Below are 19,404 nucleotides of genomic sequence, written 5' to 3'. Positions count from 1 at the left end.
CTGTGACCTCTACTGCCTGAAATTATAAGGGGACCAGATACATAACAACATCAATACCTGCAACCCCTCTAAGCCACATACCATCCTGGCATGGAACTATATCACTGTCCCTTTAGTGCTACTCGGTCAAAATGGAAGGAATAAAATAAGGAAATATTACTATTATTTTCCACTTTTCAGTTGAAAAATCATGATCGTTGCTGTTCCATGCATCCTAAATCCCCAATAATCATCAAGGTATCTTAACCAGAGTCAAAAAGTGTGGCGCTGGAAAAACACAGCCGGTCAGGCAGCATCAAAAGGAGCAGGAGAGTTGTGTTTTGAGCACAAGCTCTTCATCAGGAAGAGATGAAGAGCTAATGTTTGAAATGTTGACTCTCCTGCTCCTCAGATGCTGCCTGACCCGCTGTGCCTTTCCAGCACCACACTTTTTGACTCTGTTCTCCAGCATCTGCAACCCTCACTTTGCTAAGATATCTTAACCAGATATTTAGTTTTTTTTAATGTCACATCTTTAATGTGTTTGATGGGATTCTGCTCTATGCAAGAGGAATTATTATTTTGTTTGATCTATCTCAATTACATGACCTTTCATGTTACTTTTAAAGTTCATTTTAAATGCAGTTTTTAATACTGTCCATTTCTTGTGCCCTTTAACAGTTTAGGAGTACTTAGTTGTATAAATATCCAGTAATGTTTAGGAAGGATAGAGGGAGGGATAAACTTTAGCCTAGATCAGAAATGTCTCAACGTATTTCAATAGAACTGCTCCTTTTAAAGGGATGGTGTAGATATGTAGGCAAAATGGTAGCTATTTTACTTGCAATTATCACAAAGTGAATTATCACTCAATTTGTTTCCTGTAGTAGCACTTGGCAGAGGATTGTTAGTTATGATACTGGGAGAATTCTTTACCCTTTAATTGTAGCATTCATAGATCTAACTGGATTATCTGTGAGGTTGGTTAGGGAATAGGATGGCTTGTGAGCAACCAGGACATGGGAAATACCTGGTGAGGAAAGAAAACAATCGATCAAGAATGAATTACTTGGATTGTGTAGGTAAAGCCTTAAATTTGCTCAATCTGGGGGAACCCTTGCAGAAAGTGAACTGGGTTGGGGGCAGAATCCAAATTCGAGCAGACTGTACAGTGTGCAGGAAACTGGGATACAAGGGAGTGTACTGTACATAGTGTATGCAATGAATAGGAGTACACAAAAGGACTCACTGTACAGTCTACGCAACTAATGAACTAAACAGGATGCTTCTCCATCTGTGCTTTGTTCTTATAAATGCGTTCTATGTGCTCTAGATTTAAACTTTGAAAGTCACATTAGCACAATTCAAATGTGTGCCTGTGACTAAGAGGCTTACGATTAGGCCTATTCCATTTTAAGTTGTTTATTTATACGGAAGTCTAGCAGGGGAATGGGAAAGAATCTGAGTAACATCATTACACAGTGACAATTTAAGCCACTCGGCACCAGGGAAGAAGCAGGAAAAATAAATAAAAGCACTTTTTGGTGTAGCCCAGAGACATAACCAGCATCAAGCTTTACAATAACAAGAACCTTTTCAAGTTACAAATTGGGACATGGTTTAAAAATTCACCTATTACAGTGAGTGCTTTTGAATATCAACTCTCAAGAAAAAAAAATCACGTAGGTGTAACCAGGCAAGATATGTCAAAGAGGGAAAATGCAAAGGTTGGGATGTCAATTGGGAGGGTGGGGAATTGGGACAGTAGATTAGCAGGAAGACATTGTAATAACTGGGTGCATAAGTGAGCAGTGTGTGCTGAGCTTGATGGAGGAAAAAGGAGAAAGTAACTTTTTCTTATTTTATTTGAGAGAGTAATCTCTGGATTAAAACAAAGGCTGACTAACCAAGACACAAATATTTTGCAAAGAATGAGACTCTGCATTTAGGCAGGAAATTGGTGCTGGAATGATACAATATGAAATTTGTAAAGAACTGAGCTGGTGAAACGTAAATCTGGAGTCGAGGCACAAACTATCTCCAGGGAGACTCACCCTGCTCCGTTCTGGTGACTGACAAATTCAAACCGGGAGTTGTAGGAGATTTAAGCCAGCACTCAGTGACCATACAGGTGTAGTGCAAATGCAGCCCTTGTACTCCCAATGGTAACAATATTTAGGGAAGAATGCATTCACTGTTTACAAATCTACCCATACACTCATCGGACAGACTACAGTTTCGAAGATATGCAGACAGATGCATAGCATCTGTAGATAAGACACAAAATAATCCGCTTTCAGTTGAAATGAAGTTAAGTGCAATTTGATGGTCTCCTTCATAGTGAAGTTAACTTGAGGAGCTCTTCTTTTACCCCCAGCACTTAATGTTTGAGAAATTTAAGTCAGAACACAGATTTCACAAATATGAAAAACAAGAGTGAAAGGGAAAGGTGAATTTAAACTTCAGATCAGGCTCAGGGATTTGACAATGTGCATCTAAGCCACTCAAGAAGATAACAATGAAAGCTACAGAGCTAGAATTGACATATTACTGCTACAATGGATCTGTGATTAAACCAGATGAAAACTTTTATATATTTACAAATATTCCTTTCCCACATTCACATGTTAAACTTAAAATGAACAAAACATTTTGAAGGGTTGGTTTTGGCTGCACAACAAGTTTAAATTCGAAGGAACTTCCAACTCAACACGTAGGGTAGTTGGTCTCTGACCCTCTCAAAGGTTTGACAGCAGAAATCACCAGCAAACACAATACAAAACACACAAACACCTACAACTGCAAACATATGCACTATCCATAAACACACCCACTCTCACATACAGGCCATCACCATTCTAGACACACTCTTCCACCACCACCATGTCGAGTTGCAGTGTCCGGTAAATCTCCTTCAAACAGCATCAGCCCTTCCTTACACTGAACCGTATTCTTCCTGAAAACAATAAGAATGCCAAACACCATAATGCAGATCATGTTATGACATCCACAGAATACCACGCTGGGCAATACAAGATGCGCAGAGTCCACAATGCATGCCTCATGACAGTCAAGACTGATCCTGCAGTCTGAGGTGGGACCCAGGCCAGTCCTGCGGTCAGTCTGAGGTGGGGCCCAGGCCAGTCCTGCGGTCAGTCTGAGTTGGGGCCCAGGCCAGTCCTGTGGTCAATCTGAGGTGGGGCCCAGGCCAGTCCTGTGGTCAGTCTGAGGTGGGGCCCACGCCGGTCCTGCAGTCAAGTCTGAGGTGGGGCCCACGCCAGTCCTGCGGTCAGTCTGAGGTGGGGCCCACGCCAGTCCTGCAGTCAGTCTGAGGTAGGGTGCAGAATCCTTGATCACACTCTAATCCTGAAACCATTTGCTTTTCTTCATGGGGCAGGAGGCTGTGACTGACCCCAGGAGTTTCTTCTTGTACTGCTCGACCAAGGAGTTAAATCTCTTCTCTTCCTTGTTCTGTTTGTTAGTCTCTGCACCCTTTAGAATTTTGAATAGAGAAAAGTTTTTATTTATGAGAGTTGAAAATATATGAAAGCCCCGAGAAATATTTCATAAACAAGCCACCAATTTCTGGGTTGGTTTCTACCAATGACTACAATAGTGTTCTTGCAGCAGTGAGGACCCCAGCCAGAGATCATTCTCTCACTCAACTGAAAATTCAACTGATTCCCTATGCTCCCCTCCTACTCTCCCGCTTACTTTCTCCCCATCATCTACTAAAGAGCTCTAACCATGGTAACATTTCATAATACCTGAAGGTTCCCTAATCCTTAAAGCTCATCAAAATGAATCCTCTTCAGTGAGTAACTGCATACAGAGTAACAGCAAAATGTTTGATAGCACAGGTCGTAACAGCCTCACCAGACTGTGGTGTACCCAACATCCACAGATGGAGCAGTTTCCAGATGGGTTCCTAATTAGAATGATGCAGAGTAATGAACTCTGGGTAATTTAGCTCCCGATTCCTTGATCTCAAGGTATTGTGTGCCAATTACAGAACTAACATAGAGAACTAACATATAGAACTTACTCAACGTAGGACCTGAACCAACCCTGGACTTTTCCATCTCTCTCCCTTTTTACACAGCCTCAACCCCAACCTTTCATCCAACGCAAAACAGCCTCACTCTTATGGTGCCTCACCTGCTTTTTGGAAAGGGACTGCTTCATCATGACTGAAATCTTCTTTCTCTTAGCCCGGCTTGGTTGCGTTGTCACCTTCTTGGTTTGTAGTTGCTGCTGTTTCCCTTTATCCCGCTTTCTAGAACAAGAAATGATTCAGAAATTTCAGGTTAATACAGACAATCACTGTGAATACCAGTAATGGGAGCACATGCTCCTGAACAGGGAGCAGGCAGAAGTCAAAGTCTGCCCTGAGGTCAACTATTTTTATATCCAGCAATGGTCACCAACAAGGTTTATTGTCACCAGTGTTACCAACTGATTTGATCTGAACTTCAGTTGAAAAATGGCATTCCCACCCACTTCAGCCCATAACTTCCAGCAGAAGGGATCAAAGAGATGTGGGATAGCTCTTGCTACATACACCAATTTTGATGAAGTGCGAGATTCCTTTCAGCTACTCTGTACTATTTATAGATCCATGTGCCAATCCAGCTCAGAGAAAGTTGGGGTCTGCGGCAGCATTCTGTGCTCAATGGGAGAGATAGAGACAGACACATCCAAGGAGGAATGTGCAAAACTTAGAAATTCTAGAACAACAATGGGGAACATTGACAAGCTCCTGTTCAAATTAGAAGGGAAAAAATTACACAGAATAATTCCATCAGCCGAGCTATTAGCTGCAGTACTACCACTTGGCCCCTAGAGGGAATCTATATCACTAACAATTCAGGTTAACCACAAAAGAGATGCTCCAGCTATTACCGTTCTTTCATATTACAACTTACATTACAACATTATAGCACCTTGATTTCAGTAAAAGATCCCAGAGTCTTTACTGGAGCATAATCTAAAATAATTGAACAGAATCACACAATGGAACCAAATGTTTTAGTGCTGTAGGCATAAATGAGAATCTTAAAAGGATGCATGTACAGGGTAATCTCTATTATCTGAACGACATAGGCGGGGAGTATTTTGTTGGGATAATTGAACGTTTGGATAACACAGCTTATCCAAGCATGGGAAACTTGAGATCTTATTCGAATAATCTGAAATTCGGATAACTGAGGTTGTCCCGTATATACACAGACGCAAAGTACTGAAGGGCTTTGATAACTGAAGCATTTCTTGACCAATACGTAGTGTAGGTCAGTGAACAAACATACAGAGATGGGTGAATAGATCTTCTATTCTTTTATTCACTTGTGGGATATGGGTTACGCTATCTGGATTTGCATTTATTGCCCGTCCTTAGTTGCCATTGAGACAAAAACAGAAGAATTTTAGAGGAGCACAAGTTTATGCCAGGTGCAGAGGATGTGAAGCAGAAAGTTGGAATACTTGAATCATTAGTGTGTGTTTCGGTAGGCGAGATTATTAATCTGATACACACTGGGATTCAGCTCAGTGGTTAGCATTGCTGCCTCACAGCGCCAGGGATCCGGGTTCGATTCCAGCCTCAGGCAACTGTCTGCATGGAGTTTGCACATTCTCCCCGTGTCTGTGTGGGTTTCCTCCGGGTGTTCTGGTTTCCTCTCACTGTCCAAAGATGTGCAGGTCAGGTGATTTGGCCACGCTAAATTGTCTATAGTGTTCAGGGATATGTTAGTTAGGGGTAAAATGTACAGTAATAGGGTTGGGGAATGGGTTTTGGTGGGATACTCTTCAAAGGGTTGGTGTGGACGTGTTGGGCAGGAGGGCCTGTTTCCACACTGTAGAGATTCTGTGATCATGTGCGTAGGTGAGGCATTGGGTATATTTTCTTTCCCCGGGCCTCACCAGTTTCAATGAGAGTCTAGAACCTTGCTTCCAGAGAACCCAATGCACAAACGTGTAAGGAGATTTCAATTATCTGCAAGAATAATAGGGTGGTTATGATAGGGGATTTTAACTTTGCAAACTTGGACTGGGACTGCCATAGTGTTAAGGGTTTAGATGGAGAGGAGTTTGTTAAGTGTGGACAAGAAAATTTTCTGATTCAGTATGTGGAGGTATCTACTAGAGAAGATGCAAAACTTGACCTACACTTGGGAAATAAAGCAGAGCAGGTGACTGAGGTATCAGTGGGGAAGCACACTGGGGCCAGCTATTAGTTTTAAAATAGTGATGGAAAAGGATAGACCAGATCTAAAAGTTGAAGTTCTAAATTGGAGGAAGGCGAATTTTGACAGTATTAGGCAAGAACTTTCAAAAGACGACTGGGGGCAGATTTTTGCAGGTAAAGGGAAAGCTGGAAATGGGAAGCCTTCAGAAATGAGACGAGAGTCCAGAAACAGTATATTCCTGTTAGGGTGAAAAGAAAGGCTGGTTGGTTTAGGGAATGGTGGATGACAAAAGAAATTGAGGGTTTGGTTAAGAAAAAGGAAGCAAATGTCAAGTATAGACAGAAGAAATTGAATGAATCCCAAGAAGAGTATAAAGGCAGTAGGAGTATACTTAAGAGGGAAATCAGAAGGGCAAAAGGGGACATGAGATAGCTTTGGCAAATAGGGTTAAGGAGAATCCAAAAGGATTCCATAAATACATTAAGAACAAAAAAGGTAACTAGGGAGAGAATAGGACCCCTCAAAGATCAGCAAGGCAGTCTATGTGTAGAACCACAGGAGATGGGGGAGATACTCAATCAGTATTTTGCATCAGTGTTTACTGTGGAGAAGGACATGGAAGATATAGAATGCAGGGAAAATAGATAGTGACATTTTGAAAAATGTCCATATTACAGAGGTGATGGTGATGGATGTCTTGAAATGCATAAAGGTGGATAAATCCCCAGGACCTGATTGGGTGTATCCTAGAACTCTGTGGGAAGCTAGGGAAGTGATTGCAGGGCCCTTGGTTGAAATATTTGTATCATCGATAGTCACAAATGAGGTGCCAGAAGACTGGAGGTTGACTAACATGGTGCCACTGTTTAAGACGTGGTAAGGACAAGCCAGGGAACTATAAACAGGTGAGTCTGACATCGATGGTGGGCAAGTTGTTGGAGGGAATCCTGAGGGACAGGATTTACATGTACTTGGAAAGGCAAGGACTGATTAGGGATAGTCAACATGGCATTGTGTATGGGAAACCAGGTAGTACTTTGGATGTGGCAAGTACTCAGAAACTCATTTCTCTAGCAAGGAGCTTGGTAACTAGAGATTTGTAAAAATAATTGACAAAAATATGAGTAGAGATCAAATGAGGAGGATTTTCCACTCGCCTCCATAGAGAGGGGTCTTAAAATCTGGAATGTTCTACCCAACCGGGTAGGAACTTTACAAAGCAATTGGACATATATATTAAGGCACCAGAATTACAGGGCTGTGGAACTCAATTTGGAAAGTTCTTTTAAAGATTCAGCACGGAACAACAAACTAAATAGCTTCCTTTTGAGTTACAAGATCTACAGCACCATTGCATGATAAATTCATACCGAATTTTAGGGCCTTGGTGAGAAGGCAGAGGGAGCACCTTCTTTCGTTTCTTGCCATTGGCCAGCTCCACCTCCTCAACTTCAGGTGTGGTACAAAATCCAGACCACAGTTTGTCACTCTTTGGAATAGTTTGCAGGGTGGTCTGCTCTTGGGTACTTGAATGTGTACTGCATTTCCCAGTCTGCACATGTTTTCTTGCTCCCGCTTTATGCTGCTGCTTCTGCTGCCAAAAGAAAAACCATAAAAGACTTATACAATTGCATTCCACCACTAAGTTAATACTGCAGCTGCTGGAAACTCCAACTGAGTTATTGCAGTGTGACAGCACCTTCCACTGGCTGCATCAAGATACAACAGCATTTATATTTAGAGAGTGAGTTCATATTTAATGTGTACAATATGGCATCAGCAGTCCAGCGCTTGGCACTTTTCTTCAAGGCCGAGACAGGAAAAAAATTACTGTGAACTTTAAGAAAGAAATATCTTGCATTTACATAACATATCATCATATCCTCAGTGTATCTCAAACACTCTATTGCCAAAAACCAATTATTTGTCCCATGGAAACAACTGAAGAGGGATTGATGCTCTAAATCAAATTCAGTAGTAACTTTCAAAAGAAAATTAGGTGAATATTCTTAAAGGAAACATTTTTATAGATTTGGGATTAAGAACAGAGTGAGTTTTTAACTCACTTGTGGGACGTGGGTGCCGTTGGCTGACCAGCATTTATTGCCCGTCTCTATTTGCCCTTGAGAAGATGTTGGTGAGTTTCCTTATGAATTGCTGCTGTCCATGTGCTACAGGATGACCCACAATGCCCTTAGGGAGCGAATTCCTGGATTCAGTCCCAGCAAATGAAAGAATGTAATATATTTCCAAGTGAGGATGGCGAATGGATTTTTTTTGGGGGGTGGGGCTTGAGGATGGTGGTGTTCCCACCATCTGCTGCTTTTGTCCTTCTAGATGGAAGTGGTTATAGGTTTGGAAGGTACTATCTGAGAGTCATTTGTAAATTTGCACATCTTGTAGATAGCACACAGAGCTGCTACTGGGAGTAGGTGGTGGGGAAATGAATGCTGTTTCAATCAAGCCACATTGTGTTGTTGAGCTTCACCCATCCAGACAAGGGGGTGTATTCCACCAAACTCCTGACTTGTGACGTGTAGATTGTGGACAGGCTTTGGGGAGTTAGGTGAGTACTTGCCTCAGTATTCCTAGCCTCTGACCTGCTCTTGTATTTATGTGGTGAGTCCAGTTGAATTTCTGGTCAATGGTAACCCCTAGGATATTGATAATGGATGATTCAGTGATGGTAACACCACTGAATGTCAAAGGGCAGTGATTAAATAGTCTTTTGTTAGAGATGGTCATTGCCAGGCGTTTGTGTGGCATGAATGTGACTTGCCACTTGTCAGCCCAAGCCCAGATATTGTCCAGGTTTTGCTGTATTTGAACATGGATTGCTTCAGTATCTAAGGAGTTGCGGATGATAACTGCACAATGTTCACCATCAGTGAACATCTGTTCATCATAAGGTCAGAAGTGGGGAAGGTAATTGACGAAGATGGTCATGCGAAGGACACTACCCTGAGGAATTCTTGCAGAGATGTCCTGCAGCTGAGATGACTGACCTCCACCAACCAAGACCATTGTTCCATCTGTCAGGGGTAACTCCAACCAGCACAAAGTTTGCTCCCTGATACCCATCAATTCCAGTTTTGCTAGGGTTCCTTGTTGCCACACTCAGTCAAATGCAACTTTGATGTAAAGAGCTGTCACTCTCACCTCACGTCTGGAATTCATCTCTCTCTTCCATGTTTAAAATCATGCCTGTAATGAGTTCAGGAGCTAAGTCGCTCTGGTTAAAGCCAAACTGGGTGTCAGCGTGCAGGTTATTTCCAAGCAGGTGACATGTGATAGCACTATTGAGGATACCTTCCATAACTTTATTGATGATCGAGAGTAGACTGTTGCCATGGTATTTGGCTGGGTTGGATTTGTCTTTTGTAAATTGGAGATAGCCTGGCAAATTTGTTTTACATTGCCAGATTAATGACAGCGTTCTTACTACACTGAAGAACTTGGTTAGGGGAGCGGCAAATTCTGGAGCACAAGGTTTCATTAAGATTGCTGGAACTTTTGGCAAAGCCCATAGCCTTTGCTTAGCTTTCTTCCAGACAACCCGCATAGACACAATGGGCCAAATGGCCTCCTTTTGCATTCCAACTTTTTCTGGAAGAATGGCAACACAACTTGGAAGAATTCTAGGCACATCAAAGACTAACAATTTGTCAACTTGTTCTTACGGTGAACGGCGGGAGCATATTCCCACATAACATCCCAACCTCCAAGACTATTTCTCCTTTTTGGTGTTAGATCTGTCCACAACTGATGGGTAAATTGCGCCACTATAAGAGACACCCTTACCAGACTGCGCTGCATGCGCATCTCTTTGATTTTCAGTTTCCGCCGATCTTCCAAAGAGAATTCCACGATCGGCCTCTGTTTCAGGAACAAGGTGGGGTGAGGGAGAAAAACGCAAGAATCATAATAAATATTGTGCAGGTACAATATTAAATGCCACACATCTAGAATCAGTCCTTGCAACGAACTGATTAACTCCAGCATCCATAATGGCTGAGGTGACTCCAGCATCAATATAGCAAGACTAGCTGCTGAAGATTATCCAGCACAACTTCTTGTTTCATTGTTTAGTATGCTCTGTACTGCTGACAAGGAACCAGAAACAAACAGGTGGAAAAAGAAAGAGGTAAAGTAAAATTATCTTTCACTTAAATTGTGCATTTACTTTTCGATCGTCCCTTCTTTAATCCACCTCTCCTGAAGGCACAGGCTCTGATTTATAAAGTGGGTATCTGTTTTTATTGCTCTTGTATTTAGTATATATGAGCTCTTAACAACTGATTGTAGGAAAACATTCTCATGAGCTTTCAAGATCTTTTCTGAATTGTTTTAAGTGTGCAACCTCTTTACTGTTTCTCCCTCTATGCTCCACCAAAAAATCTTTACCAAGATGTTGAATGTTGACAGGATATTTTGGGGTATTGAGGCCAGGAGCCACCGCATATGATTAAGAGTGAGAATTCACTTCTTAACCAGAGATACCCAGTCTGACATTATCAAACGCAGCAAGATGGCAGCTTGGCTTATTGTGTAGAACACAGGACCACCAGGGGAAATCAGGTTTCTGCACCTTCCACAAATAAAATTCTTGCAAATTTCAACGGGGCCAAGAGAATATTTCTCTTCTCCTCTGCAAGGTGTTGTATTATTTCTACACACTATCATCCAGGCCAAGGATCTACATGCACCCAAAACATCCAGCAGCACACCAAAGTGCTGCATACCCATTTTTGAGACCTTTCTCCTCCACTCCTATGTTTTGCTAGTAGATCTGGCCGTCTTGACAGTGAGCAATTTCACTGTTCTGGAATAAAAACACTCAATGTGAGGTGCCAGGTCAGGTAAAGCAAACTCTACTCTGACCAAACATGGCACCTTAGACTCAACATTGCTCCCTAATGGTATCTTTCTAACTAAGGCCAATGAACTGCTCCAGCATCAATATTCATTATCTTTTGTCTGAGATCCAGAACATGACTACCCATGTCTATTTCACACAACCAGTTGGGAAAGACTTTCACACCATTATTCTGGGTTGCATATGTGATAAATACAAGTGCAATAGAAACAGATTCCCACTTTATAATTCACAGCCTGTGCCTTCAGGAGAGGTGGATTAAAGAAGGGAAGATCGTAAAGTAAATGCACAATTTAAGTGAAAGATAATTTACATTCCATATTTCTTTTTCCACCTGTTTGTTTCAGGTTCCTTGTCAGCAGTACAGAGCATACTAAACAATGAAACAAGTTGTTGTTGTGCTGGATAACCTTCAGCAGTTTGACTTGCTATACTGATGCTGCAGTCATCTCAGTAGACCATTGCAAGGATGAAGGCCCAGCTACATTATCCAAAATCATATGAATATAATCTGCATTTTGTTATTGTTTGGCAGGAGGGGGTGAAGTTCCTGAACATAAAGCTACTTCATGCTGGCGCAGACAGAGGATACCGAACAAAAAACAATGGCCAGCATTTCCATCCATTGCAAAGCACTGAGATTTGTTACATTGGCATGCCATGCTTGAGTTCACTCACCTTCTCTGGCCCAAAAATGTCTGGGTTATTATTCAGACAGCGCAGGGCTGTCAAGGAGTGACTATGCTCTGTGAACTCTACAAAGCCATAGCCCAGAGAGCTCCCACTTCTTTCTGCCTTTGCCGTCTGCAAGTCCCGCATGATCCGACACTGAAGAAAAGACGTGAAAGACAGTTGTAAGCAAACTATAGACAGCAGCTATTTCAATGCATGGGTATACCTGTCCTGATTCTTCATTTACACCACGTTCCATTTATCAATCAACCCCACCCCTCAAACTAATCGTTGAACCAGCTCCCAGTCCAGTAACACATCAGCAATGCATTAACTTCCAAATTCATCCAGGTTTTTAAAGCCACTCAGGCCTCTGGCCACATCATCTCTGTAATTTACTGTAACCCATCAACATCTCTGCATTCATCCAATTTTGGCCTTTTACAATTCTGTCTGCCATCAATAGACCCCTGATGTCCATGCCTTCAGGTGGCAAGGCTGTGAACTCTAGAATTCCTCTCTCAACCTCTCTTATAAGAAGCTTCTTGAAAGCTAATGCTTTGATTACGTTTTTGCCTAATATTTGTTACCATCCGGAATCTTGACAAACTCGACTTAACATAAGAGTCATTCTTAGTGCCAAGATCTGACTGCCACTTCTCATTTCCTCTGAGAGACAACCCTCTGCATAACAATGCACAGTGTAATTGAAACATTAACACCCTATTCTTGCATTCAATTCCTCTCGCAATAAACTATAATATTCAATTAGCTTTCTGGATTACTTGCTGTATCTGTATACAAACCTTTTGTGATTCATGCAGGAGGACACCTAGATCATCTCACAATTTAGAATTTTTTTTATTCTTTCTGCAAAAATAGACAATTGCGTACTTTTCCTCATTGTAACCCATTTTCCAGCTCTTTGCCCATTCACTTAACCAGTCTATCTCCCTCTATAGGCTCCTTATGTCCTCTTCACATCTCACTTTCCTCCCCATCTTTGTGTCAACAGCAAATTTAGCTTATCTCTTGTCCCTTCATCCAAATCATTTATATAAACTGTGAAGAGTTGGGACCCCAGCACCAACCCCTATGGTACATACTACTTGTGATATCCTGCCAGCTTGTAAAATATCGACTCTGCTTTCTGTTAGCAAGCTAATCTTCTATTCATGCTAAGATGTAACTTCCTACAACCATGAGCATTTATTTCCCATAATAATCTTTGATGTGCCACTTTATCAAATGTCTTCTGGAAGTCTAAATACAATACACTGGTTTCCTATATATACACAGATATAGCATAAATTACTTCTTCAAAGAACTGCAATAAATTAAACATGATTGTCCCTTCAACAAAATAGGGTTGGCTGTGACTGATTACATCGAACTTGCACAAGTGGCCCGTTATAACAACTTTAATAAAATCTTTTAACCTTTCCCTATGAGAGATGTGAAGCTAATAAATTTGTAGCTCCTTGCTTTCTGTCTCCCTCACATTTGGAATAAAGGAGCTACATTAGCTGTTTTTTAATCTAACAGAACCTTCCCATAATCTACTGAGTTTTGGAAAATTAAAACCAACACATCAACAATTTCAGGAGGTCCCAAAGGTGTAACATATATTGCAAACTGATGCAACTGCCTACATATGCAGATCATCTTTCAAAATAAATGTATCTCAAAAACCAGAAAATATTTATACAGAAGCTAGAATTTTTGGAAACTGTCTCTGGATTCTGACTTACAATAATCTATCAATCTTTTTAATACCCTCCTAATCACACAAAACAATAACAATACACTCCGGATGATCAACCTCTGTGATTAGTTAATCAAATTAAATTTGATGGTTTTTAAAGAGATATTGTTGTCATTCCAGCAGCTAGGGGGATACACGTGTAGTGTAGTGTCACTGGACTACCAATCTGGAAACCCAGGGTAATGTTCTGGAGAAATAGGTTTGTATTGACCATGGCAGGTGGTGAAATTTGAATTCCTTAAATCTGGAATAAAAGCTAGCTGACAGTGTGTAACCGCTGTCAATTGTTGTAAAAATCTATTTGGTCCAATAAAGTGCTTTACGGAATAAAATCTGCCATTCTGACCTGGTCTGGTCTACATGTGACATCAGACCCGTAGCAATGTGGTTGAATCTTAATTGCTTTCTGGGCAACTAGGGATGGGCAATAGATAGTAGTCTAGCCCATCACATAAGCAATTATATAAGAAAGAATAGAACATTCTATGGTTGCAATGCTTAGCAAGTTTTGAGAAGATTTTGAGAAGATTTGTAGCTCAGGTTGAGGTTCTGGATGTAGGTTTGCCTGCTGAGTTGGAAGGTTCATTTTCAGATGCTTTATCACCCTCCTAGGTAACATCATCAGTGATAAAGCACAGTTGGTAGGGCCTGCTTTCTATTTATATGTTTAGGTTTCCTTGGGCTGGTGTTGTTCATTTCCTGTGGTGACATCATTTCCTGTTCTTTTTCTCAGTAGTTGATAAATGGGATCCAAGTCAATGCGTTTGCTGATAAGAATTCCAGTTGGAATGCCATGCTTCTAGGAATTCTTGTACGAGTCTCTGGCTGGTCCTAGGATGGATGTGTTATCCCTGTCGAAGTGGTGTCCTTCTTCATCTGTATGTAAGGATACTAGTGAGAGTGGGTCATGTCTTTTAGCCACAAAATGACATGACCCACTCTCACTTGTATCCTTACATACAGATGAGGAAGGACACCACTTCGACAGGGACAACACATTCATTCTGGGACCAGCCAAACAGAGACAGTATAAGAATTCCGAGAAGCATGGCATTCCAACCGGAACTGTATGGACAAACATATTGACTTGGATCCCATTTACCACCCCTGAGAAAAAGGACAGGAAATGATGTCACCACAGGAATGATATCACCAACCCAAGGAAACCTAAACACATAAATAGAAAGCAGGCCATTCCACCAGTGCTTCATCCGGACACTCACTGATGATGTTACCTAGTACCACAACAAAACATCTCAAAACGAACCTTCCAGCTTAGCGAACAAACCTATAACCAAAATAAGATATGTTTCATACTGCAAGTAAGGTCACTGAAAGATCCACTAACATTAACAAAATACTTAAAGAGACCTTCCTCAGATAGAAACAGCCCAGTGGAGAGATGTTGATGCGCGTTCACAGCTTATCCCATCATATTCTTTGCCTAGAGCAGAGATAGGGTAGCCCTATTATATTTAATGGAACCTCTACCCCCCTCCCCCCCCCCCGGATTACACTTCCAGCACCAGTCTTACCTCCTTTAAGCGTGCATCCTTTGTGCCTGCAGCCTCTAAACAGAGCTTTCGGAGCTGCTGGTCTGTCAACGACTTTGGAATGTTGTGTACGCACAGCCTTGTTTTTGAGACAAAGATATTCATATCCTTCAGCTTTTGGCGCTTCAGCTCCTCAAACTAAATACAAGACGACAGTAATTAACTGGGATCCGAATCATCTATTATCACAGTGTGCTTTGCACTGAAGAAGCATAGTTTTTGGTGGCTAAGAGGATGGAGTACAGTGCCTGGCAGGGTACAGTGCACAAGTATAACAATGGCCTTTGACCAGCAAAAATCTATCTAATATCCTCTTGAACTTGCTAACCTGTCAGCTTCTTTGCTTAAGCTGTTTCAAACTCACAATGTAAAGTGGATAAATTGGTCTTATTTGTTTACCATACCTCTTATAAACTTCCACAGTAGAAGATATCCTTCATCAGTATTGAAAGAAATTGACACATGATGGAATGGTGCACTATATAAGTGTTAAATTGCTGATATGGCCTGTTCTAAACAATACATCTTGCTTAAAAACCAGAGATGAAACTGTTCTTTACAAACCTCCAGCAAAAATCAGAAAAAGGAGAAAAACAGAGAACAGGTAAATGTATTAGAGAAGATGGAGATATGCATTGTATTTATATTCTGAAAGATGAACAGATAACTCACTCGTGTTCTCTTAGTGATGTCTGTGGCACTCATGCCCTCTGCCGATTTCATCCCAGCTCGAATCACTGAAAGGAATGATAAAGGGTAAACCTCTAAAGTTCAGTCCCATTGCTGGAGAGACAGAGGCATAACTAGAACTGTCACATGTAGAATGTCCTATATTGAAGAAGATCTCTAATCCTACCTCGTTAAAGGTTTTGAATTTTTCTTTCACATTTCTCAAACAGTCATCAACAACTCCTTGCGGACATGCACTCCATATTCTAATATTGCACTGTGCATATATTCCACTTTACCTTCAATTGCTTACAGCACTATCCATGTGGATTTGTATGATACATAAAAGGCAACCAAAATCTGGAAAAAGTTTGTCATTTAAGAAAGAAAGGACTCAAATCAATTTAGCACTTTTCCTAACCTTAGAATATCTCAAAGCATTTCACAACCAATTAAGTACGTTTTTAAAATGTTGGAAATGTAGCAGCTACAGCAAGCTCCCATAAGGAGATAAGAGCCAAATGATAATGTTTTATTAATGTTGTTTGACTGGGACACTGGGAAGAACCCTACTGCACATGTTCTAAAGTTGTGCTGAGGATCATCGACGACATCATTGGAAAGGGCAGAAGGAGCTGTAGTTTAATGTCTCATTCAAAAGATATCGTCGCTCAATCTGCATTAGGAATGTCAGTCATAATTGTGTGCTCAGGTCTCTAAAGTAGGACTTGTGCCATGGCTATCTGACTCTGCTTCCCACCTAGTCACAGACCAACATTTACATGATAATTTACACACAAAGCTATACTGCACAAGGAATAGGAATCCACTCAAAATCTTTCCCCAAAATACTTACAGCCTTCTCGAGCCAGGTACAGGTTCCGTGTTCCAGGTGGTTTTCTCGACGACTTCTGGGAGAATTTCTTGGCCTCTTCACGACTAACTGCCAAGGTCACAATCAGTTTCCTCCCATCCAACTGGAGTCCTCCATTCTAAAAGACAAATGTTTTTTGTCAAGACTTCCATGTGCAAAACCATGGAATGCCAACAGTGATAAGAGTCTAGAGCCTCAAATTGTTGACAATAGGAAGAATCCAGACAGTGAACAGGAATGATCAGGAAATGATCAGTGAACAGGAAATTACCCAAATGGATGAGCAAAAAGGAAAGGTTTTCTTGTGGTGGGAAAAGTGGTCGTGAACAGATCGGGAGTTTAGGCGGCACTCCAGGTTGCATGGGTTGTGATGAACTTCATAAATGACCTACAGATAGTAAGGCATAGTTGAAAAAATAGAAATTACGTAGGATTGGGGGAGCAATGGGGGACAGGAAGAGAGAGAGTGAGAGCGAGAAAAAAAAGGACTGATAGGGATAGGAGCAGGAGGCCATGATACAACACTGAACTATAGCTGGTAGATAGGTTGAGGGGAGGAAGTAGTGCAGGCAACTAAGATAAGTTACTCCATTACTGTAAAAAAGAGTTACAAAACCAAAATTCAAGCAATAATAAAAATGCCATATTTTAAAAATCTTAAGTAAGTTGTGCACAAGTACGTCCCTCCAGCAATCTCGACCACTTGACTGATCAACAAACCGGCTTAGTAGAACAGTTGCTCAATGGGATTGATACAGGAATAGTAAATGGGCCAACTCTCTTCAACTTCTAATGAAAACTAGAGTATATCATCAATGCAGCACAGGATATCATCAACATGTAAAAAATAGATGCTATAAGTCAAGAAGTAGAGAGCAAAAGATCAAAACATTCATTTTAAAACTTTGCAATGAATAGAGGGAGGGAAGTTGGGTGTGTTGGCAATCCCTAATTTTAAAATTATGGGAGGGAATGAAATAAAATCAGAGATGTGTATTGAGTCTTAATTTTACTGGTTGGACTAATGAGCATACAATACTTTGTCTAAAAGCATGAGTTCCTCACCTCACACTGGCTCTCTGCTGCCTCCACACACTTCTGCGCTGACTCTTTTGTCATAAACTGGGCAAAGGCACAACCTGTAAAAAACGGGAATCGAGAAGGTATAAGACATAAAACAGTCAAACAGCACATATTCATTTCCCTCCCTTGACTAGGGAACCATACACACAGCTAATGGACACTCAGTACCAGTTATGCTCTGCATATGGCCATCAACTTATCTTCCTATTGTATAGTTATTGGCCATCATTGGCAAAATCCAAAACTAGGGATAACCAGCCTAATACTTGCAGTATCCTACCTTGACAGGACTAAATTTTCTCTGCATAGTACTAATCAAAGTCCAGTAGATAGGGTGCATTCCACTGAAATGAAAGATCGTGGGTTTAAGTCCCACTGCAGAGAATTTAGCAAATAGCTAAACTGTCACTCCAATGAGATAGGAGAGATCGCTGCACTGCAACAGATGCTGTTTTTTTCAGGTATTAGTTATACGAACATCCAGAACATTGTGCGCATTCAAGTGCACATTCCTCATGTAGAATCTGAGCAGGCCATTTCATTTTGATGTTGTACACCCTAATTTAGCAGGATTGAAGTGATCAATCAGGCTGAATGATTTTCTTTTCCTTAATCCAGATTCACTGAGGCCAATAATAACATTACTTCACCTTCCCTTACCACCTGCAATCAACTAACACATTGCAGGGCAGCAACTAAAGCTGGGTTATGCATTCTTTACACCAACTACACATCCCTTATGAATCGGACATCTACTTCTACCCACTACACTGCATTTTCTTTTAAGAAAGAAGCTATGCAGTTTTTGGTCATTTGACTCACCCTTGGAGTGTTCTGTGTCATGGTGCCTGACTACACAAATGTATTTCAGGTCTCCAAACTGTTCCAACATCTCCCCCAAAGGTTCTTCCTCAGTGTCAAAGGACAAGTTCCTGGAGGAGAAATTAAAGAGTCATAAGATAAATCAAGCAAGTATATAGAGGCAACAGATAAATGGTAAAGCCTGAATTAATGTATGTGCACAGAAGAAATTTCGTCCAGGGATGGTGCTAGTGAGGAGGCACAGCTCAACACAGACATCAAATGACCAGACACTACAGGAATATGAAGTTTGAAAGATTGAGGTTTCTACTAATGAACGATGGATTGAGCACTAGACACATTCCCCAGGAGCCTCAAGAATAAGCTGCATGCATAACAAAAAAAAACTGGTCAGGAGAGACCAACTTGCTCCATAAGGAAATACCAGAGCTTGGGACATGGGCTCAGTCTAAAGAATACACAGTGAATTATTAACTATAAGAACCTTGATTCAGGTTGTTAACCAGGGCCAATCAGGGAACCTTGGCTGACAGACATAAACAGGGGATTGCCTACGGCCATACTAGTCTGAAAACGCCTGATCTCGTCTGATCTTGGAAGCTAAGCAGACTCAGGCCTGGTTAGTACTTGGATGGGAGACCGCCTGGGAATACCTGGTGCAGTAGGCTATCATCTTCTAGGAGAAAGTAAGGACTGGAGATCAGAGCTGAAAATGTACTGCTGGAAAAGCGCAGCAGGTCAGGCAGCATCCAAAGAGCAGGAGAATCGATGTTTCGGGCATGAGCCCTTCTTCAGGAATGAGGAGAGTGTGCCAAGCAGGCTAAGATAAAAGGTAGGGAGGAGGGACTTGGGGGAGGGGCGTTGGAAGTGCGATAGGTGGAAGGAGGTTAAGGTGAGGGTGATAGGCCAGAGTGGGGGTGGGGGCG

The 19,404-nt window shown here is 41.4% G+C and overlaps 1 protein-coding gene and 1 non-coding gene across 2 annotated transcripts in view; one reads left to right on the top strand and one right to left on the bottom strand.

The window, feature by feature from the left end:
- Positions 1-1,826: 1,826 nt before the first annotated feature.
- The window catches only part of rbm28 (RNA binding motif protein 28), a 32,111-nt gene continuing 14,533 nt past the window's right edge, over positions 1,827-19,404 (bottom strand). Inside the window, exons 10-19 of the mRNA XM_043713954.1 lie at positions 18,479-18,588; positions 17,639-17,712; positions 16,556-16,691; positions 15,703-15,767; positions 15,013-15,168; positions 11,719-11,868; positions 9,966-10,040; positions 7,535-7,758; positions 4,138-4,255; positions 1,827-3,471 (exon numbers count right to left, since the gene is read on the bottom strand). Coding sequence (XP_043569889.1) covers positions 3,340-3,471; positions 4,138-4,255; positions 7,535-7,758; positions 9,966-10,040; positions 11,719-11,868; positions 15,013-15,168; positions 15,703-15,767; positions 16,556-16,691; positions 17,639-17,712; positions 18,479-18,588 — 1,240 coding nt within the window. The 3' untranslated portion in view covers positions 1,827-3,339. The remainder of the gene's footprint in view (positions 3,472-4,137; positions 4,256-7,534; positions 7,759-9,965; positions 10,041-11,718; positions 11,869-15,012; positions 15,169-15,702; positions 15,768-16,555; positions 16,692-17,638; positions 17,713-18,478; positions 18,589-19,404) is intronic.
- LOC122561894 lies at positions 19,028-19,146 on the top strand. Its single transcript, XR_006315140.1, has one exon. It is a non-coding gene; the product is annotated as a 5S ribosomal RNA (ribosomal RNA).

Source organism: Chiloscyllium plagiosum, chromosome 23 (genome assembly GCF_004010195.1).
Source record: "Chiloscyllium plagiosum isolate BGI_BamShark_2017 chromosome 23, ASM401019v2, whole genome shotgun sequence".
NCBI classification, from domain to species: domain Eukaryota; kingdom Metazoa; phylum Chordata; class Chondrichthyes; order Orectolobiformes; family Hemiscylliidae; genus Chiloscyllium; species Chiloscyllium plagiosum.
Note: the sequence above shows the minus strand (reverse complement) of the source record. Positions and strands in the feature narration are given on the sequence as shown.